Below are 23211 nucleotides of genomic sequence, written 5' to 3' on the forward strand. Positions count from 1 at the left end.
TCTGTCTGACAAAGAAGCCCAGTACTACTTGGTCCTTACTTCTGAGTCCAGGCTCCGTTGACTCTCTTTTAAGAGGCTTTTTTTTTTTTTAATGTGGACCATTTTAAAAGTCTTTACTGAATTATTTACAATATTGCTTCTGTTTTATGGTGTGGTTTTTTTGGCCCTAAGGCATGCTCCCCCAACCAGGGATCAAACCCGCAACCTCCTGCACTGGAAGGTGAGCTCTTAACCTCTAGGCTTATATCAGCAAAGTCCCTCCCTGTTAACTCTTGAGTCTAGAAATCAGACATCCATCCGTGGTCATCACAAGCCCCTCCCCCTCGACAGAATCAGTTAAGCTACAGGCCTGGTGGGTGCATGAGGGAGGCTGACTTCCACCAAAATGACAGGCAGGACGCAGAGACCCAGGGCGGGGACAGGAAGCCGTTTCTGGCAGGCAGGCAGCAGTTCACGGCTTCCCCACCTGCCACGTGGTCCAGGCCCCTGGTGTCCAGGATAAGAAGAGACCCCACTTTACTCAGGATCCACCTGGGAAACCAAGGGCAAAGCTGTCATGGCTCAAATACTACTCTTTCTCATCTCATCTGGAAGAAGTTCTGAGTGAAAATAAGATCTGTATAGTATTTTGAATTCTTTGTTTTTTGGGGGAGTAGGTGTTAAAAGAGTCATTTTCCCTTTCATTCATTCATTCACTCAGCCAACAATGTGTATTAAGCACCTTTTACATGCTAGACTCTGTTCTCAAGATTGAGAATACAGCTGTGAGCAAGAAAGAACATCTCCTAACCTCATGGAGCACAATGTCCAGAAAATCTAGGCCCGAAGCGCCAGTCCCCAATACATCATCTCACCACTATTCTCCTAGGTATTTTGGGTAGCACTTTTTTCAATGAACTGCTCCCAGTGAACACAGCACTACCCTGCTTCCAGGATGACAAACCAGGTGTACTAGAAAATGCAAATAAATCTAAATATATATTGAGGCAAACAATATGTGGTAAAGATAATCCACTGTCCACTCTGAGCTATGCGAAATGATTTTTTGTAAATGATGCTTCATCCTATATTTTAAACAACATGAATGAACACCTGTATGCTGTGTTTAAAACTGATAAGCTTTTCCACCAAAACCATTCCTTTGCTTGTAAACATGTTTTCCTCAAAAATCACTTGGAATTGTAAACATGCTTATCCCATTACCAATAAATATATGGTGACCTCTTCTAAAGGAGATAAACATCTGCTGTATGCCAAAGTCATAAACATGTTTTGGACAGTACAGAAAAAGTAAGGAATACATCGGTAAGTTGTGGCAACTTGCAAAGAACGTATACGGACAATCATGTAATGTCTCACATGGAGTCAATGTGGCGGATACACCTGTAAACCAGTGGACTGCGAGGGGAGGCCAGGGTGCCCAGGCTCCCCAGTTGGCATCCAGTACCAACTGCCAGACCACACGAGTGCTGACAACATCTCCCCGATGTGGCCTCAGCAGGACACAGTCTGCCGTGTCTGACCATAAGGGGCTCCTGCCTTTGAGGAAGGTGGAGAATGAGATCTCTGCCAGTGGATGCCCCTGGACACACTGGCTGAGACTGAGTGGCGGCCAAAGCAGTGAGGGAGAACTGCTCCCAGACAGCTGGGCGTGCCTTCCACCCCTACCCCTGTGCCGGCCCAAAGGTACCCGAGTTCAGTGAAGGAGATAAAGGCCTAAACCTCATTTAGGGTGAGTGGTGTTTGTGCCCGATGGTTCCGACTCCTTGACATCCTGCACCCGAGTCTCTGTTTTGACTTGAGGTGTGATTCCTCAGGACAAATCACCATCACATCATTACATGCAGTGCCAAGCCCACCAAAGCAATTGCAGGGGGCCACCACGTGTGAGAGTCCCCATTTCCTCTTCAACAATCAGGCTGGGATGCTACTGGCGTGAGGATGCTCCTGGGGAGGACGCAGGAGGCCTTTAAAGTGCAGCACTGGACTTCCCTGGCGGTCCAGTGCTTAAGAATCCACCTGCCAAAGCAGGGGACATGGGTTCGATCCCTGGTCTGGGAAGATACCACCTGCCACGGGGCAACGAAGCCCATGCGTCATAACCACTAAAGCCCATGCACCCTAGAGCCCCTGCTCTGCAACAGAGAAGCCACTGCCATGAGAAGCCCACACACCGCAGCTAGAGAGCAGCCCCATGCTCACTGCAACTAGAGAAAGCCTGTGCCCAGCAATGAAGACCCAGTGCAGCCAAAAATAAATACATTTTTTAAAAAACAGTAATTTTAAGGTGCAGCATTACTCTCAAGGGGCACAACCTTGTGATAGACCCTGACTTGTTCATGGAGACCTCCACCTCATAGCCTCGGCTAAAGAGCTGGCCGTACTGATGGGCCTTCATCACCCAAAATATCAGCCCACCTGGCTCCATCGGGGGCCTCCCTGGGCTCTGCCTTGTGTCTGCCACCCAGCACCCACACTCTCTTTCCCACTTGGCTGGTTGGGCTCAGAGCATTGAGGGCCAGATCTGTGCTTGTCGCTGCTATTCCTACTGGACATTATGTCTCCAGCTTGTGCATCCAGGAACATTCCAGAACTGTGCCCACATCTGACGTTTCTTTGCTCAGCCTCCCTTTCCCAGCATCACAGACCCCACCGCCAATCAAACCACATCACTCTTAACCACTATCCCTAGTGTGTTGAAAATAGAAATAATGTTTTTAAATCTCGCTCCCACACACCCTCCACCTCCTCATTTCCAGTACAGGTGCGATAACTAAACGTGTATGCTGGGAACGCTGCTTCAGCTGTTTTTTTTCTTTTTGGCCGCTCTTCAGGTCACATGGGATCTTAGTTCCCAGACAAGGGATTGAACCCATGCTCTGCTACAATGGAAGTGTGGATTCTTAAGCACTGGCCCTTCAGGGAAGTTCCTGCCTATGTTTTTAAAATCACCTCCTCACGTAGTCACTTCACTCACTGCAATGTCTCAGCAGCAGATTAGATGGTGGGGGCGTAGCTTTCCGGGACCCACAGTCCAGGGCTGCTCTGACAGCTTAGGCCCCCAAGGGCAGCACACGAACCCCGCGAAGCACTATGCCAAGGAACACTTGCAAAGTTAGAGCTTTCCCAAGATTTGGCCTTTAGAGGTCTACTTGTTGCTCTCTCCACTCCTGCCTCCAAAAAACAAGGAGATCATTTGCTTTAATGTGCAGTGTGAACACAGAAGAATTGATCGTGTGGATGTATTCCTGCTTAGAATACATGTCTTCCTGCTCCCAGGCTCTTGCCTGGAGTCTTCAGGGTCTGCGCAGGGACACACGGTCCTTCCTTCCATCCCAACCCTCCCTCGGGCAGAATGTGTTTAAAGCCACAACTTAACCACTCCCTGGATTCCCCAGCCTTGCTGACTGTGCTCCCATTCATAACCCCCTGCACAGGTGCCTAGTGGCTCATGATTTTTTTCCCAGACTGTGGCTTCCATGTGGCCTGCAGTAGATGTTTCTGAAGTGGCTGGCTTGGGCCACAAGGACAGAGTGTCAGAAACAAAGAGGACAGCTGTGTGCCCCCACCACGACAGCGGGAGCCAGCCCAGCCCACAGGGAGCTCCCTCTCCTGGCCTCACGTTTCAGGGCCTTCTAAGTGGGCTTGTGGAGAAGGCAATGGCAACCCACTCCAGTACTCTTGCCTGGAGAATCCCATGGATGGAGGAGCCTGGTGGGCTGCAGTCCATGGGGTCGCTAAGAGTTGGACATGACTGAGCGGCTTCACTTTCACTTTTCACTTTCATGCATTGGAGAAGGAAATGGCAACCCACTCCAGTGTTTTTGCCTGGAGAACCCCAGGGACGGGGGAGCCTGGTGGGTTGCCGTCTATGGGGTTGCACAGAGTCGGACACAACTGAAGCGAGTTAGCAGCAGCAGCAGCAGCAGCAAGTGGGCTTGTGATCTGTCGGAGTCTCTCCCTTGTATATTCACTGTATTTCGGCAGCTTTGCCTACACGCTTGTGTAGCCATGTGGTCCTGCAAAAGCAGGGTCCTGACTTGTTGGGTTCACAGGAGGTCACTGGAGTTTTCAGAGCTGAGTCAAACCAGAGGTGCCTTTTGAGGCAGTTCAGGGATAACAAATGCATTTCTTTGCACAGTCAATGGGGGACTGAATGTTTATCCCTCCCTGCCACAAATTCATATTTTGAATTCCAAGTCCTCACTGTGATGGTACTAGGAGAAGGCAATGGCAACCCACTCCAGTACTCTTGCCTGGAAAATCCCATGGATGGAGGAGCCTGGTAGGCTGCAGTTCATGGGGTTGCTACGAGTCAGACACGACTGAGCGACTTCACTTTTACTTTTCACTTTCATGCATTGGAGATGGTACTAGGAGGTGGGGCCTTTGGGAGGTAACGAGGTCACAAGGGTGGGGCCCTCATGAATGGAATGGTGCCCTTATAAGAAGAGACATTAGAGAGCTGACCCCTCTCTCTCTGTGTCTGCCATGTGAGAATACAAGAAGGCAGCTGGCTGTCTACCGACCAGGGAGCAGGCCTCCATCAGACACAGAATCTGCTTGATCTTGGACTTCCCAGCCTTCAGAATTGTGAAAATAGATCTCTGTTGTTTAAGCCACCCAGTCTGGGTTATTCTGTCATACCAGGCTGAGTTGGCCAGGACATGAACCAACTATGATAAATCAGAAGCGGTTCCCTTGAGAATTCCCTGGTGGTTCAGTGGTTAGGACTCCACATTCTCACTCCCAAGGGTCTAGGTTCAATCCCTGGTTGGGGAACTAAGATCCCACAAACCAGACAGCATGCCCCCCCCGCCCAGAAAAAATGTGGCTCCCGCAAACCCCACTCAGAGAAGCCTTGGAGGTCAAGGCCAGGCTCTCAGGAAATACTGTTGTAATAGATCACTGATGCCCACAGTTTTGAAGTGATAGAGAAGGGTTACAGCCCTTGGGTAGATTTTTCACATGGATTTTTCCTGCCAATCCCTGACACTGGCTTAGTGAGGATCGGCCTTTCCTGTCTAGTTACCCCTAGACTGAGGGCTAGAGAGGATAACACGGCATGGTCTCAAGTCTTGTTTTTTTATCACTTTTAAAATCCAACTGATAAAAACGGCCAAAATGCTAATCACACTGAAATGTATGAGAAAGTAACACCAAAAGCAAGCTCTTCAGAACCAGAATATCCAAACACAGTTTGATGCCTTTTTTCTATTTTCAACCTTAGTTCCTCTCCGCCTAATTTTCCCTGTTTCCAGATTATTTGGAGCCAGCTCTGAGGTCGAGTTGCTCTTCACGGTGGTTCTGGACTGCAGAGCAGTGGCGCTGAGGACCAGAGCTCATCAGCGTGGATAAGCCCACAGCCCACCCTGCACCAGCTTGACCTCTAACTGCAGGAACCTGGGCAAGTACCTTGAGCTCTTCAAGTCTGTTTCATCATCTCCAAAACAGGGATAATAACACATTCCTCATATGACTGTTGGGAGGATTCACTGCAATAGTGAATGGAAAGGATGTAACACAGTACTTGGAACATAGTAAGTGCTCAACAATGGTCACTATTTTTGTTGTTATAATTACGGTAAATATCTTCAGAAATAAAGGCTCTCTGAGCAGTGTAAACCAATATGCCAGCCAGGTCAAAACAAGCTTGATAACCTCTGCTTAAACAGTTGGAGAACACAGAGGCCTATACAGGTTTACTTCTGAGCACACAAAACAAAAACTGCTGCCCATCTTTTATTCATTCACACTTTGAAATGTTTAACCTACACAGGAAATTTTTTTTTGAATGTTCAGCTCCCCAGTATTTTCTTTTAGTTTATTTTTAATTGGAGGATAATTGCTTTACAATGCTGTGTTGGTTTCTGCTCTACAACTTCGAGAATCATATCGCCTCCCTCTTGAGGCTCCCTCCCACCTGACTCCTGATCCTGACCCTCTAGGTCATCACAGAGCACCAGGCTGGGCTCACTGTGTTATATAGCAAATTCCCACTAGTTATTTTACACATGGAGAAGGCAATGGCACCCCACTCCAGTACTCTTGCCTGGAGAATCCCATGGACGGAGGAGCCTGGTGGGCTGCAGTCCATGGGGTCGCTAAGAGTTGGACATGACTGAGCAACTTCACTTTCTCTTTTCACTTTCATGCAGTGGAGAAGGAAATGGCAACCCACTCCAGTGTTCTTGCCTGGAGAATCCCAGGGACGGGGAGCCTGGTGGGCTGCCGTCTATGGGGTCACACAGAATGGGACACGACTGAAGCGACTTAGCAGCAGCAGCAGTCTATACATAGGGCTTCCACTCAGTATTTTTTTCTAGAGAATATAAAAGCAATCTAAAATGATACATTCTTAGAGTCAGGTAGGAAGAAATGCTTACAGAAGTCACACAGCCAACCTTCTCAAATTTGGGAAACCTTTTTATAAGCATCTTCCCAGTTCCACCATGGGCAGAAAGTGAATGAGCTTCTGCTCAAATAATTGCAACCACGGGGAACTCAGCATTGGGAGGCAGCCCTTGCAAGTTACACGGTCCTCCTCATGGAGGACTCTTTTTCTTAAACCCATCAGCATCAACATCAAAAGTCTGCACTCAGGGACTCTAGGTCCCCTGAGAGCTAGCTGAGTCCAGGTGGCTGGTTCATTGCCACCTCCACCAGATCTGGCACAGAGCCTCAGAACCTAGCAGGCAAGCAAGAGCTACTGGATGGATGGGTGGGTGGGTGGGTGGATGGGATGCCCACTCTGGATGCTATAGAATAAGTTATACATATTTATTCCATCATACTACAATTTAGAGTTCAAGGCATGCAAAAAATGTACAATCTCTACATTGAAGATCTGGGGAAATTTCATGCAAAATAATTCTAGAGGTGGAACTCTCCTAAGAGCTATAAACTATTCCAGGCTTGAGTGTCAGCAATTAACTCCACTTGAAAGTGAAGCGCCCGCTGATTACAGGGGTGTGAGTGGTGGTCAGATGAAAAACAGTCTCATTCTTTTTCAAATATTAACTCTAACAGATGCCTGAGAGAACATTATTAAGAGCTGCATTCATTTCCAAGTGTCTTCTTTTCTTCAATCTCTAACGACGTGTAACCTAACACGTATTTTGTACTTAATACGACACCTAAGAAACTCATAGAAATGTCTGCAACTCTGAATTAGGTCACAAGGACAGACTTTGGACAGAATCTGCTTATTCTTCCCCAGAACGTGCCTTCCCTTAACTGACAACACAGTCTCTTTCTCATATTGAGTCACCAGATTTATTAACTTCTATATCTTGAGAACAAGATTGCTTAGAGTTCTTATATTTATTGTATTACATATAAATAAATACATTCACTTTTATTAATAATAAACAAGGCAAGACACCTTGTTCCAAACTGATTGTGCTATATTTTGCTTCCCTCCCCAACCTTTTTTGCAGAATGTCATTTGCTAAAAGTTTCAAGTCATGCCCGATGACTAATGTATTGTTCTCTTCCCAGGAGGCGGGGAGAAGCATGAGGTACCTGGTACCCAGCAAAAGCCCTAACGGCAGAGTTATCAGTGAAATTCCTCCAAGTGACAAAGGGCTACAAGAGGGGTTCCTCGCTGGTACAATCAGGTCACAAGCCTAAGCAGGCTTGACGGGTGTGGCTGGCTCCCTCCCCAGGGCCCGCTCTGTTCCCGATCTGGGCTTGGCTGGCCGGGCTAGGCTCCTGCCTCTGGCTCTCTGTGGGACCTCAGGCTCCAGGAATTTGGACCGAGTGGTAGAGACATCGCCGACAGAGACGGCAACTGCCAGCTTCCTCCCTATGCCGTCTTGTGATTCAAAGCAGATTCTGCTCCACTTTTTTAAAAGGGGGAGCACGTTAACACCGGAGACCCACAAGGACAGGAGTCAGCAAGGAAACTCGGACAGTCCCATCCAAGAGAAGGTGAGTGAACAGCTCGTCCGCAGTGAATCATGGCAGGGACGTGGTCATGGGGAGCCTAAGGGCGTGAAGGGTTGATTGCTGCATCCCTGGGGGAGGTGATAGGAGCGTCAAGAGCACTGGGAGTTGGTCATTTCGAAAAAGACCCTAGACTGGGGTTTCCAAATACACAGAGAAAGATCCCCACACCTGTGCACACCCCCACCCCTATGATGCCTTTGTGCTTGGCTGCAGAAGGAAAGAGCTGAGAAAAAGAGGATGCTTTTCCATGTGGGGCCTTTATCTGAAATAAACACCTTTGAGCCCAGTGGCTTTACATGCAAACTTCTCATCCTCAGATGACTTCTTTGGGCTGGGACCCTCTCTCACCAATCCTGCCTGATATCGCAGTCAGACAACAGAACAGAAATTGCCACAGGTTGTCCGTGTGGCGTAGTCACTGAGAACACTTTGTGCCTTGCCTTTCTCTTCTTTGCGTTAATTTCCAGCAAAGGCACTCTCTTCCTTGAAGGGGTACATCTCTGTAGCAGGAGTTCTATCTGCAGCATTCTGCTCTCTGTGGAAGTGTCCTTTTTATGAAAATAATTCACATCACAAGAATTCTGATATCCTAGGTACAATTAGCTCATGGATCAATATTTTAATGTGCATTTATACGCTCAGTCTTTCATGGACCACCCAGAGGAGACCAGGAATGGAATCCCAGGCCTGTTTCCACCCCCATGTTTTCTTAAATGACCCACTGAAGTCTCTAAACATCATCATCTCTATATTTGCAATATAATAACAGCTACCATGTAAGAATGTTGTAATGATTAATCATGAAAATACAAAGTCCTTTTTAACAGAGTATATTATTTGTTATTCCTAATATTATTACTGATAGACATGGCCCAGCTCTGAGCTAACTAAGTACTGAGAAAAATGAGTAAGACATACTTTTCAAGTTTCTGAACCAACATAATGCTTCTGGTCTGACCAGAGCTTCACCCAAAGTCATGCATGTAGTAAGTGACAGTTGTTCAGTTACCCAGTCACGTCCGACTCTTTGGGACCCCATGGACGGCAGCACGCCAGGCTTCCCTGTCCTTCACCATCTCCCGGACTTTGCTCAAACTCATGTCCATTGAGTCAGTGATGCCATCCAACCATCTCATCTTCTGTCGTCCCCTTCTCCTGCCTTCAATCTTTCCCAGCATCAGGGTCTTTTCCAATGACAGAGCAGGCCTAAAATTCAGGCCTTCCAACTCATGGTTTGATTTCCAGCAAGTGTTTCTAAGGCAGATACAGAGACACATTCTGCTGCGGGTAGAAGGGTCCCAGGTAACAGGCCTGTTAAGTGATTCTCAGCCGCAGCCGCGCACCAGCCCCAGGCCCACTCCTCTGCAGGATGGAGCAGCTCCTGCCTCACTTGCATCTCTTCCCTCCTCTGCAGGAACCATGCAATCTCTCCTACTGGCCCTCCTCCTCCTTCCCGTCTGCTCCCCCGGGGGAGCTAGCAACCTCCATGAGGACCTGACCCTGCTGAGGACGGACCTGGCGCTTCGCCTGTACCGGAGCGTGGCCGCAGCCGGCAACCAAACCAACCTGGTCCTCTCCCCCGCTGGCGCCTTCATCCCCCTGGAGCTCCTGCAGTTTGGAGCCCGGGGGAACACTGGTCGGCAGCTGGCCCAGGCCCTGGGCTACACCGTCCATGGTAAGCGGACCTCTGCTCCTCCCACTCTGCTGCTCACGCCCACTGCCCTGCTCACACTCACACCTGACCTCATGCTCAGGCTGCCTCGGGTGGCAGGCAGAGAAGGCTGCCCGCTGGCAAGTGTGCAACAGAAGGCATTGACACTCTACATCATGGTGGTGGCTGTTTAGTCACTCAGTCTTGTCCATGGACAGTAGCCCACCAGACTCCTCTGTCCATGGGATTCTCCAGGCTGGAATACTAGAGTGGGTTGTCATTTCCTTCTCCAGAGGATTTCTCCACCCAGGGATCGAACCCACATCCCCTACATTGCAAGGCGAACTCCCAACCACTGAGCCACCAGGGAAGCCCACATCGTGGTCACTCTTGATAAAATTTCTAAGGTTCGCTTCTACCCCTGGGTTTGGTGGCAATTTCTCCATTGCATTTTACAAGCCCTTTTATAACGCTTACTAGATGCCAGAAACTGCTAGAACCACCTTACCAATACAATCTAATTCACTGTAGCAACAACCCTATCGAGGTAGGTAATTATCTCATCATCCCTATTCTAGAGATAAGCCAATTTAGGCACAGAGCATGTAAGCAAGTTGCCCAAGGTCACACAGCCAGCAAGTGGTCAAGCTGGAACTCAAGCCAGGCTGTCTGGTTCATCCTGCTTTAACAAATGTGTGACTTCTAGGCAGAGTCATATTTACCAACATAATTTGATATTTATGAGTTTAAGCTGGAACTCAAGCCCAGGCTGTCTGGTTCCAGAGACCATCCTGGTTTCATAAATGTGTGACTTCTAGGCAGTCATATTTACCAACATAATTCAGAACACCTCTGCCAGTGGGGGCAAGAGTCTTGTGATGCCAGGTCAGCCACACCTGGTCCCACTTGGGGCCTCTGGCCCTGGTCCCAACCTCCCAACTCCATCTGAACACAAACACTTTACACACAACCTTTTTTCTCTATCTAAGAATAAGATGCCAGTGAAAAAGGATGAGAATTAAAATTATATAAATTAACCCTTTTTTAGAGCACCCAGGTACTAATACCAAGACAGCCATGGCAAGAGCTCCCTGGAGGTGGCATCTTGCGTTGGCAAGGTGAATGCTCCAGACAGCAGGCCACAGGCACTACCTGTGTGAACTGTCCCCACCCCTCCCCATCCACACCCTGTCCTCTGCCAAAATAATTCTCGTGAGACTGCTGGCCGACCTGCAAATGCGTTTTGTCTCTTAGGATAAGTGAAGACAAACAGAAGTTATCACGTTGAATTTTGCTCGGCAAGTATATTATAGAAATGCACGTATCCGTGGAGTTGCTCTCCAGCCACGTTAGATTCAGTGCAAAGCCATCCATCAAGTATTTCTGAGCTCCTGCTGTGTGGGCTGGTGCTACGCCAGGAATTTAGCAGCCAGGTATATAAGGAACCCTTTGAACACAAGACTCTCAGTCTCGTAGGAACAATGCACACAGAAACACATTTTTAATAAGGAGCAGTTAGTGTACTTATGTGAAATATGTTCGTACCAGGGAGGGAATGATTTATTCCACTAGCAGATCAGGAAGGCTCCCCAGATAACAAGACCCCTGAGCTGGGTTATAAAGAACAAATAGGAATATGAAAGAGGGGTAGGCATTTTGGCCTTGAAATATTTTTCTCACAGAAGTCAGGACTAGAGGGAAAGTGAGAAACGCAAATGGAGTTTCCCTGCAGAGCCAGGGAACTGATGACAATCGGTGCTTTGCTGTCAGGTAACGTCAGGGTACCTGCCTGGGCAGAGTGTGGCGATTAACAGGGTTTCCATAGAGCCCATTCAAGAATTACCAAATGTCCAGAATGCTTAATGGTCAAACTCTGGGGAACATAATCCCACTTTTTTTTTCTTACTTATAAATGGCTTCATTATCTCATGGATCCACGGTTAATTATTACAAACAGGAATGTGCTGCTTGCAGAGTTCTAGTTAATGGAATACCCCTGCATGTGTTTGCCCCCAAACGGCTCAGAGAATCACATGGGTGCTGATTAAGTCAACCTGCTACTGCCCACCACCTGCCCTGTCCCAGTCTTTCTTTTACAAAGGAGCACAGATCAGGAACGTGAACCCACAGCCCGGGGGCTTGGGGCATTGTTCCCATCTGATCAACAGAGCTCTATCCATGTTCGCAATGAGACAATGGGCGCTTGTCTTCTCACTGACATCCAGCCAATAGGTGACCACCAGCAGTTTTTTTTTGTTTAATATTTATTTGGCTGCACTGAATCTTAGTTGCGGCACATGGGATCTTTGATCTTTGTTTTGGCATGCAGAATCTTCTTTTTCGGCTAGGCATGTGAGATCTAGTTCCCTGACCAGGGACTGAACCCAGGCCCCTGCACTGGGAGCAAGGAGTCTTAGCCACTGGACCACCAGGGAAGTGCCTGACCACCAGCAGCTTTGCCAATATTCCCACCAGCTGGTCCTAAAGCTGGGCATGAGTTTCAAAGCAGACACCAGTGATATCCCCAAAATATTTTTGTTTTCACTGCATGAAAACATGATTTCCCAATGGTCCAAGTTCTAGGGATTTCCAATGCTTTTCCAAGTCAATTAATAAAGAACACATCTCAGCTTTCACACATCTCAGCTTTCTGTCACAAGAACGATGCTGGGAACAGAGGCCTTGGAGATGGGGGTGGGGAAGAATTCTGTTTGATGACGCCCGTGGACTCACTTTTACAGTTGTTATGTCACTTGATCCTTATAGAAATCATATGCAATCGCCAAGCCTCCTAAAGTGCCCGTTTTACTAATGAGACAAGAGGTTAATGCGGAGAAGGCAATGGCACCCCACTCCAGTACTCTTGCCTGGAAAATCCCATGGACGGAGGAGCCTGGTGGGCTGCAGTCCATGGGGTCGCTAGGAGTTGGACACGACTGAGCAACTTCACTTTCACTTTTCACTTTCATGCATTGGAGAAGGAAATGGCAACCCACTCCAGTGTTCTTGCCTGGAGAATCCCAGGGACGGGGAGCCTGGTGGGCTGTCGTCTATGGGGTCACACAGAGTCAGACATGACTGAAGCGACTTAGCAGCAGCAGCAACAGCAGCAGCAAGAGGTTAATGATTTGCTAAGACTCAGCTCCCCCAACAGGCAAGTGATAGAGCCAGGATTCCAATTCCAGATTTTCTGACTCCAAATCCTGTGCTCTTTCCTCAACTCCTTAGCCTCCCTCTCAGCCACTGAGCAGGCATACAAATTTATCTAAGCCCCCTGCCTTCACTGTTTTCCACCAGACTTGGCTTCCCAGGTGGCATGAATGGTACAGAACCCACCTGCCAATGCAGGAGACAAAAGAGATGTGGGTTCAATCCTTGGGTTGGGAAGATCCCCTGGAGGAGGGCATGGCAACCGATGCCAGTATTCTTGCCTGGAGAATCCCATGGACAGAGGAGCCTGGCGGGCTACAGTGTATTGGGTTGCAGGAGTCGGACATGACTGAAGTGACTTAGCACACACGCACGTATCCTCACTGCTCTCTCAGCCCAACCAAACCCTTTGCACATCGTCCTAAACTTAACTCTTTAATCAGCACCACAAAGATGGTTCTGGCCAGCTGAGAATTTCATATACATTAACTTTAAAATCCAGAACCGCCCCCCTTTAGATTCAGTGTCACATTCAAGAAGTTCAGTTCAGCTAATATATCGAGGAGGAAGGCTCTTTCCACGCTGGTCTCTCAAATGAGTTAAAAGGCTGGTCTGCAGCAGGACTCAGAAAAATACCATTTCTTCTAGCATTTTCCTGCCACTCCGTGCCATTCCAGACACCCTCCCTTCAAACTCTCCACCCCTCCCCAGTACACCCCTGCTCTACTGCAGTCCTCCCCTCCTTGCTGTTACAGACACCCAACCCCTCCAGCAGGAAAGACGGCTTTGTAGGAGGGGGAACGGGAGGGGAGAGGAATCGAGGCAGTAGTTTCAAGGGCTGCAGGGGAGGTACAGTTTGTCACCATGCAAGTCAGTTCCTTTTGCTCCACTGAAGGACATGGCAACCCACTCCAGTATTCTTGTCTGGAGAATCCCCATGGACAGAGGAGCCTAGCGGGCTATGGTCTATGGGGTCGCAAGGAGTCAGACACGACTGGGCGACTAAGCACAGCAGAGACCAGACTAGGAAATACAGGCAACTCAGCAAAACAGGAGGCTCTGTGAGGTTCTCCCCAGCAGAGGGGCAGACTGTTTCCAGCCCACCTGTCCTTCACCTGGCAGGGAGCAGGGGGCAGGAGGTGGTGAGGTACCACCCTAACAATCAGATGACAACTGATTGAGTAACTTTATTCATCTGTCTGAACCCCCGCTCCCTCATCCATAAATGCGATCATAATTGCACTTAATTCGCAGGGTTGTTGAGAGGATTAAAAGTGATCCTGCTTGCAGAGGGTTTAGCAGAGTTCGTCAACCTTCAGCATTTTTTATTCTGACAATATAGGTTAATTCCAGCAGCATCTAGAACACCACTTCTGATGTGCTAATGGTAGGGACAAACCAGGCTCCAGTGGAGATAAGATCTCTCAAGCCCACTGACTCCGCGCCTTGGGCGTGTCTGTCTGGAAGGATGGCGGGTCTCCTGGGCCGAGAGGGTGAGAGGACAGAGAGGAGAGCTCTGTGACACCCCCTAAGGTCATGTGACACTAAGGACCTCAGACATGTCTCCATTCACCCCTGCAGACAGTCTACACCCTACAGGGACATGATTCAATGAGTATGATCTTCCTCAGGAAAGGACAATCCAGTGAGTTATTTTTTTCATTCACAGTTTTTTCTCATTAAAACAAAAACAAGCACTTGAGTTAGGCTGTAATTCGCTAGGCTGTGTATTTATATATGCCTTGAGTCCAGTTTTTACAGTAGTAGATTCTAAGACGCGGCTTTGGTGGTGAAAGTTCTGTGGAGTAAACCTGCCCACAACCGCATCCTGCAGCCTGGTGGCTGGGCCCCTGGCCCGGGGTGTGTTCTGGGTGCCGCTGCCCCCAAAAGGACTTTAGCCAGGCAAGTTAGGGGTGGTGGTCGGGGGGTGCATCTGCTGCTGTCTCCTGGCCTGGCCTTTGTGAGGGGACACAGAATGGACAGGCAACCCAAGCCAGGTAGGAGGGTCATTCCACCTGGTGCCCTGGGAGAGCTGGTGGAGGCAGGGTGGGCAGAAAGATGGTGCAAAGAGCCTGGGAGTCACAGGGGAGACTTGTGGGCAGCCAGGGGGCCGTCTCTAAGGTGAAGGGGAGGCGAAAAGCAGAAGGAAGGGCTGTGTTCCACAGGCAGCCTGCCTGCAAAGGGGTCCTGCAGGCTGGAAAAGCCCTGTGTGCACAGGTCAGGAGGGTATGCCACCCTGTCGTGACTCAGCAGTAGCTCCACATGCCCAGGGAAGAAGAGAAGCCACAGCTGTGAACAACAGCGTGAAAAAGAATTCCACCACGAATATGCAGAGAAGGAAGCGGCCTCCTGCGTGAGCTGTAAATGACTAGATGTCCACCATCAGGAAGGTAGAAGCTATGGACTCTTTCAAATGCCTGATATTTCAACATTCTCGCAGGTTCCCGCTGACATGAATAATGGGCTGTCTGCTGGGGCTCAGAGAGATGGGGGAATGGGAGGAGTCCTTACCTTGCCCCTAGATTTTCCAGGTTGAAAGCAGAGTTCCACAAAAGACTACATCCAAACGCTGCTCAGATGTTAGTCGTGGGGATGAACGTGAGGCCCTGTACCAGAGATATCGACAATTCAACACCCTGGTCACTGCCCAGCTCTGCTACTCGTGATGTTCCCCATAAATCCACTGGCCTCGTACATACTTAAAACCCTCTGCCCACCAGCCCAGGTCTCTCTGCTTTTGCACTGCTCCACATATCTGGCTCAGAGAAGGAAATGGCAACCCACTCCAGTGTTCTTGCCTAAAGAATCCCAGGGACAGAGGACCTGGTGGGCTGCCATCCATAGGGCCGCACAGAGTTGGACATGACTAAAGTGACTTAGCAGCAGCGGCAGCAGATATCTAGCTCAAGAAGTTTAGGAAGCACAGTCTTTGGGAGATTGGTAGTGTTTTTCTATCTGATTTAATCTCAGCTAGATTTGGGCTTCCCAGGTGGTTTAGTGGTAAAGAATCCACCTGTCAATGCAGGAGATGAGGGTTTGATTCCTGGGTAGGGAAGATCCCCTGGAGAAAGAAATTGCAACCCACTCCAGTATTCTTGCCTGAAATCCCATGGACAGAGGAGCCTGGTGGGCTACAGTCCATGGTCACAAAGAGGCGGACACAACTTAGAAACTAAACAATAACAGCCTGATTTCTTTCAAATCTAGCGTGGTTTCTTCCCCCTCGACTTTTCATTCTTGGATCCAGGTTAACTCCTGGGAAACTGAGCTATGACTTTTACAAACTGACTGTCTACGGTGGATTAACCTTGGGACCTAAGAGTAGAGAGGCAGGGGTCCCATTCCCCTGTACCCAGCAAGCAGAGCCGGGGGTAACTCCTGTCTTATACTCACCATTTTGACTGATCTTCTTTGCAGACCCCAAGGTCAGAGAATGGCTGCAGACTGTCTATGCTGTGCTGCCTAGCACCAACCCGGGTGCCAAGCTGGAGCTGGCCTGCACCCTCTACGTGCAGACGGGGACGCCACTCGCCCCCTGCTTTGTGGAGCAGGTCTCCCGGTGGGCAAACAGCAGCCTGGAGCTAGCCAACTTCAGGGAGCCCAACAGCACTGCCATGCTGGCCAACGGATGGGGCCCCAGGCAGACCGCAGGTAAGGAAAAACCATCAACCTTGATGAGGTTAATGGATGAAGGCTGGGGAGACAGGTCCCAGCTGTTACCCATCAGAAGCCATGCAGTGGGTACACAGGCAGCCCTCACCTGCAGCAGAGGCTTATCCTCTTGGGAAACCCGACCCTCGAGTGAACAGGGCTCACTTTTGGTTATATTCTGTCCCTACCCCACCCCCACCCCACCCCCAGGGACAGACACACAACCCCTCACACACACACCCACACACACAAGAGTGCTCTTCGGGAGCCCAGCAGACTTTGGGCCATGCAGCGTCCCCAGGTGTGTTTCCACTGAGCTCTGTTCTCATCAACCACTAACCCTCTTCAACGCAAAATGCAGTAGGAGCCCAAAACGTGGTTTCTTAGGAATTTCACTTAAGGCAATAACTGTATGTAATAACTGTAAATAATGTTTAGCCCAGGGTTATCTTAATGTGCAGCAATTAGGGATGGTTTAATGAAAATCAGCACCTGCTTTGGCAGGCTACAGTCCGGAGTGTAGCAGGGAGTCAGACAGGACTGAGCACGCACACATATCACGCAGTTGTAATTACCATCAAAGATGATGAACGTCACGAACACTTACTGAGTGCTCAGTTTATTTCTTCAGCACTCTTCTAAGTACTCTGTGGTTACGAGCTCAGTTTCCCCTCGCCATAATCCTAAGAGCTAAGTGCCATCATTGTCCCCGTTTTACAAACGGAGAAACAGAGGCACAGAGAATTGGGCCTCCAGCCCTGTATCCAGAGAGCAGGGGCTTCTAACCCAGGCAGTCTGGCTCCAGCGTCCTTGATGATTACAAAGGTTACAGAGAACTAGGGAGAGCACTGAAGACCCAAAGTTTAAAAGGCAGAACAGGGATGCACTTTATGAATCAAGAAACAGCATGTGGGCAGGTGCACAGAGGCAAACTGAACATTCAGATCTTTATTGATAAGGGGGTTTCCCCGAGCAGTTTGCTCCAACATTTCGAAACGTCTTTCAGTTTACTTCAAAATGTTTAACTCCCTGCTGCAGCTCGTGGCGCTTCTGGGAGGCCCGAGGCCACGGTCAGCTGCTATCAACCCCAGGGGTGAATGGTCCTCTAAGAAAGAGACAGTACCCCTGAAAAGACCAGGGCTAGGCTGCTTGGGTTCAAGGCCAAGGTCTCCATCTTGGGCAAGTGGGCAGATGGTGGCTTTGTTGCTCACAAGTATGTGACCTTGGACAACCTTGGGGCCCCATCTTTAAAACTGGGAATAACAACAGAACTGGTAGGAGGAGTCGAGGAGGGTTTGCTGAAGCCTTGAGGACAGAGCCTAGCACAAAGGACGTGTTTATTAAAGGGATAAAGAGCTGGAAGGACGCAGCCCCTTGACAGGTGGCCAGCCAGCTCCCCTCTTAGGTAAGGCAAGAGACTTAAAGTCCGTGCCCTGGAGGTCATCATGTAAACAAAGGCTCCGCCAGGGATGAGGCCCTAGAGCACTTGGGGCGAAGGGAGTCAGGGGTGGGGGTGACACTGTGCAGCACCCAGTCTCACTTTTTAGTCTCACCCCCGCCCCCACCCCCGCCCCAGGGGTCTGCCTGAGCAGGGCAGCCTTCTGCTTCTGGGAAACAATCCCAGCCAGAACTAGCCAGAACTAACTGGAACCAGCCCGTAGCACCCTAATCTATACATAACAAAATAAAAAATTAAAGCCTGGTCTCCAACCACAGCTCTTCACAAGCACCACAGTTCCACAGCTAAGAGTACGAACAAGCAAGCCACAACCCTCCGCGGATGCCTCACACGGGCGGCAGCCTCTCAGCGGCCCCCTGCTCTCTGCTCGCAGGGGACGAGCCGGTGGGCTCCGCGTGGGAGCGCGGTGGCGGCGCAGAGTCTGCGCAGCTGGTGCTGGTGAGCACCGTGTCCTTCCAGAGCGCCTGGCGGCATCAGTTCTCCTCGGACACTCAGCTCCTGCCTTTCACCTGTGCCCAGGGCCTGACCCTCGAGGTTCCCATGATGTACCAAATGGCCGAGGTCAACTTCGGTGAGCGGGAGGAGCCCGGGAAGGGAGGGCTGGGCTCCGCTCTAAAAGGATGCGGCTGAGTGGCGCTGCAGGTCCCTCTGCGGTGCCAGGCGCGCCGAGGAGTAAGGGAAGGCCAGGGAGGTGGAGACTCAGGACAGTGAGGGAGCCGATGGGGAAGAGAACCCCAATTTCATGCCTGGCCTTTCCCTCTGCACAGAGCAAAGCGGGGAGTCATGTGACTGTTTGGGCAAACCCCTTCCCCTGGCAGTCACCCCCTCAAGATGAACACCTGCCTCAGCGTTTGGTGTTGAGAAATGACGGTTGGTGGAGAGTCCAGTCTAGAAGGTTCCCTAGAGCATGTCCATCCGGAAGTGCTCATCACTTTGCCTGCCCATCCTGCTGGAAGTCACTCGTCTCCCTCGTGGTGGGGTGCACCTGCAGCTCCCCTTCCCAGCAGACTATTGTGTGTGCTGTGGACGCTCCAGGGTGGGTGGCCCAGCAAGACCAGGCAGGAAGGGCCCCGCTGCCCTGCCTGCCTCACATCTCCTCTCCTGGTCACCCCTCCAAACCCTGGTTTGCATGCTCAGCCCTCTCCAGCTTGTGGGACTAATTATGTTCTTATTCCAGAAGAAGTCAGTGAGACTTAAAACTGTTTAAGAGCTCTGGTGTTGAGAACACTTGCTATCATCCTGCTTTGACTCTATACAGGACCCTTGTGAGTTCCCAGTGCATTTATTCATTAGTTTATTCAACCAATAATTATTCATTGAGGTCAAGTAAGATGGGAATGGAAGAACGTCTGTTGAATAAACATACATTTACAATGGATTGTATTGAAAGTGAAAAGTGAAAGGGAAAGTCGCTCAGTCGTGTCCGACTCTTTGTGACCCCACGGACTGTACAGTCCATGGAATTCTCCAGGCCGTAATACTGGAGTGGATAGCCTTTCCCATCTCCAGAGGATATTCCCAACCCAGGAATCAAACCCAGGTCTCCTGCATTGCAGGTGGCTGCTGCTGCTGCTGCTAAGTCACTTCAGTCGTGTCCGACTCTGTGCAACCCCATAGACGACAGCCCAGCAGGCTCCCCCGTCCCTGGGATTCTCCAGGCAAGAACACTGGAGTGGGTTGCCATTTCCTTCTCCAGTGCATGAAAGTGAAAAGTGAAAGTGAAGTCACTCAGTCGTGTCCGACTCTTAGCCACCCCATGGACTCCAGCACACCAGGCTCCTCCATCCATGGGATTTTCCAGGCGAGAGTACTGGAGTGGGGTGCCATTGCCTTCTCCGCATTGCAGATGGATTCTTTACCAAATGAGCCATTGAGTTGACCCAAAAGTTCGTTCAGATTTTTCCACAAGCTATTATGGAAAAACTCAAACAAACTTTTTGGCCAACCCAATAATTCTTGCTCCTAACACTTCCCTGTCGCTGCTGTGACCCATGCTGGTTGATCTGTCTGCTGGGTGATGCTGGCAGGCAGACTACGAGATATTCCTGTTCTCCCCAGCACAGTGCAGGGTGGCTGGGGAGAACAGCCACGCAGGGTGGCTGGCACATAATGGAGGCTGAGCAAGTATTTACTGAGCAGATACAAAAAGGTGTATGAACCATGCCCCTGTCTTTCCCTAGTGATTGTAAGATTTTGCTGCAGTGGCCAGTCGGCTCTGCTGTCTGTCCACCCTGAGGCCCAGGCCCCCCTGTCATCCCAGGGAAGGGATGGAGCCTGGAGTTCTGCCTGAGACTGGGGCTGCCACAGGCTGCCAAGTCAACCCAGCTCACCTAGATTGCTCCCTATTATTTGCCCGCCCTGTCCCGTCACTGGGTCTGGCCACTACACCTGCATTCACCAGAAACCCTCTCTGGGTCTCCCGATTTCTGGCCATTCGTGTCTGCTGCCACCTCCACCTGTCCCATCACACATTTCTGAAGTTAGGCTGTGCCCAGTGGCCTGGACTTATCCTTGGCCAGTCACAGCCATCACTCACAAGCTCCCACCTGTCCATCCTGAAGCCCACTTGTTTATGTCACAGGGTACAAATTATCAGTCCGAATCCAGCCTGAACTCCTCTTTCCTCAGGTCTTTGCAATGCTTTGGGCTTCCCAGATGGCTCAGTAGTAAAGAACTTGCCTGCCAATGCAGGAGACATGGGTTCAATCCCTGGGTCAGGAAGATGCCCTGGAGGAGGAAATGGCAACCCACTCCAGTATTCTTGCCTGGAAAATCATGGACAGAGGAGCCTGGTGAGCTGCAATCCATGGGGTCACAAAGAGTCAGATGTGACTTAGCAACTGAGCATGCTCGCACGCATGCATATGCAGTGCTTCAGACGCTGGGAAATTTCATGTGACATCTAGGCTTAGAGCTTTGATTGCATGAGTGTGTGCTAAATCGCTTCAGTCAGACTCTTTGCAACCCCATGGACTGTAGTCCGCCAGGCTCCTCAGTCCATGGGATTCTCCAGGCAAGAGTACTGGAGTGGATTGCCATTTCGTTCTCCAGGGGATCGTCCCAACCCAGGGATCAAACCCACGTCCCCTGTGTTGCGTTGCAGGCAGATTCTTTACCGCTGACCCAGGCAGTGCTTCAATCCAGGAGACACGGGTTCGATCCCTGGGTCAGGGACAATCTCCTGGAGGAAGGCATGGCAACCCACTCCAGCACTCTTGCCTGGAGAATTCCATGGACAGCGGAGCCTGGCAGATTACAGTCCATGGGGTCGCAAAGAGTTGGACACGACTGAGCAACTTCACTGGTTCACTGGTTACCACTAGTGCCACCTGGGAAGCTTTTGGTTGAAAGACAGGAAAATCTGGCACCAAGAGCCTGGATCCTGATACGGCAAGAATAGGCCAGGATTGTAGTGGCTGTCCCTTTAAGAAGGGGTTTGGCTCTCCGGAGTGCCAGTACCCCCATCCTGCCCAGCTACTGCAGGCCCCAGGACTCAAGCCACATAAGAATATCTTAGAGACATTCTAGGTCTTAGGATTAGCAAAGGTGGCCACAAGCCCCCAACAGTCTTGGTCCTCAAACAGCTCCCTGAAGGTGAGGTGGACACCCTGATTGTTAATAAAATGCATTGTTTCCAGTTCTGGGAGCTGGCCCCTCCCAGGGTCCGGCACTGTCTCTTTCCTTGGGCTCCCGGGACAGAACTGATCCCCCATCCACTGAACCCCCAGGCCAGTTTCAGGACCCTGCGGGCCATCAGGTGGGGGTGCTGGAGCTGCCGTACCTGGGAAATGTGGCCAGCCTACTCCTGGTGCTGCCTCGGGACAGAGACACACCGCTCAGCCACATTGAGCCCCACCTCACAGCCAGCCTCCTCCACGCCTGGACCGCCAGCCTGAAGAGAGCCCGGATGGAGGTGTTCCTGCCCAGGTGAGCGGCTGCATCGTCCTGTCGGCGGGCTCCTGGGCCTGCTCCAGTCGGCCAGACCTGCATTACAGAACCCGGGCGGCTGGCTCTAGGGTCTGTGCAGTTACCTTGGAGAGTGCCTCTAAATCTTATCACATCCTAAGAGTATACAGCCATCGTTTTTCAAAACCAAATAGGCAAGATCGCTCATGCAGTTGAGCAAATACAGATATAATTCCCATCAGAAGGCAAATTGAAGCATAAAAGTTGAAGGCTTTACATCCTTGCACTGAAGGTTTCATTCTTTCTAAAGAGTGGTGAGCCTTTCTTTAAGAAAACCCAATAGGTACAAACACAAAACCCCAAGAGGTCAAAAAGTTAAATGATGGTGCTGGATTTTGCTTCTCCAAAGCAAAACCTATTTGCAAAACTCATTACTTTACAAAGGGTTCCTCAAGGAGCATCTCTAAATGATAAGCTTCATTTGAAATCAGAGTAAATGCATAATTAATTTGGAGACCAGCAGTTAAACAAAAAAAATTATCCGAGGGTTCATTTGCAGTGTGTGGATTCTTCATGCTCCTCCCCACTGGCCACCTCAGCCTCCTCCACTGACCAGGCTCTCTGCATTGCTGAGCCAGAGGCCTTGGCAGGATTCCCTCGAGGAGTTAAAAATAAGTCCAGGCCCTGGAACAAAAAACAGAGAGAGAGAGAGAGACCAGTGAGTGAAGGGCCAAGGTCTAAAGTGAGATCGGCCTAGCGGAGGCAGAAGGTGAATTAAACTCAGACATAATGCCTATCTCTCCAAACCAAATATTTGAACCCCAAATCAAAGCCCAAAGACTGGCTATTTCAGCAGATCTCTCTAGCATGAAGCAGAAACAAGCCTGATGTTTCTGTTATGTTTAAGAGAAGCTCAGCAAAGGAAGAAGAGCTTTCAAGGCTAACGATAGAGAGAAAATGCAGCTGGGAGTAGGACTTTGCTACAGTCTCTTTGAGTGTAGGAGACAAATGGCTGGCCTCATCCTGGAGCAGCTGATGTAAGGAAGAGGCCCCAGGGAGATGCCCAGCGCCACTGAGAACTATTCACTGGTGCTGATTCTGCCTCTAGAACTTGCAATCCCTTGAGAAAAGATCCTAAAAAACTCTGGAGGATGGGGAAGGGACAAGAAGGCAGAGGTCATAGTAACCCAAGTATTCATTCACACTTGACCTTATCTGGATTAAAACAAAAAAAAATTTTTAAGCTCTCTAAGACTACTCAGCCTGCTATCCGAGAAGAATATAAGATTTTAGGGAAATAAAACTTCCCTTACCTTTTAGGGGTGTTTCACAGGCAAAACTAACCAAGTTTATTGAAAAGACTGTTCTGTCTTCCATTGAATTTTCTTGACACTCTTGTCAAAATCGGCCATAAATATAGGTTTATTTCTAGACTTCCTGGTTT

General features: G+C 49.8%; 2 protein-coding genes across 6 annotated transcripts in view; one reads left to right on the plus strand and one right to left on the minus strand.

The window, feature by feature from the left end:
- Window positions 1–7402: 7402 nt before the first annotated feature.
- Window positions 7403–23211, plus strand: part of SERPINE3 (serpin family E member 3) — a 31902-nt gene continuing 16093 nt past the window's right edge. The window contains exons 1-5 of one of the 2 annotated variants that reach the window (XM_059892029.1): window positions 7403–7932; window positions 9365–9625; window positions 16169–16402; window positions 18235–18432; window positions 21590–21788. In XM_059892029.1, coding sequence (XP_059748012.1) covers window positions 9370–9625; window positions 16169–16402; window positions 18235–18432; window positions 21590–21788 — 887 coding nt within the window. In that variant the 5' untranslated portion in view covers window positions 7403–7932; window positions 9365–9369. The remainder of the gene's footprint in view (window positions 7933–9364; window positions 9626–16168; window positions 16403–18234; window positions 18433–21589; window positions 21789–23211) is intronic. The other variant, NM_001100359.3, reaches the window with a different exon arrangement.
- INTS6 (integrator complex subunit 6) overlaps window positions 21975–23211 on the minus strand; it is a 104462-nt gene continuing 103225 nt past the window's right edge. For all 4 annotated transcript variants that reach the window (XR_009496674.1, XR_009496676.1, XR_009496677.1 and 1 more), the window contains one exon: window positions 21975–22451. The gene's annotated coding sequence lies outside the window, so the exon portion shown is untranslated. The remainder of the gene's footprint in view (window positions 22452–23211) is intronic.

This window comes from Bos taurus, chromosome 12 (genome assembly GCF_002263795.3).
Source record: "Bos taurus isolate L1 Dominette 01449 registration number 42190680 breed Hereford chromosome 12, ARS-UCD2.0, whole genome shotgun sequence".
Classification (NCBI taxonomy): Eukaryota; Metazoa; Chordata; class Mammalia; order Artiodactyla; family Bovidae; genus Bos; species Bos taurus.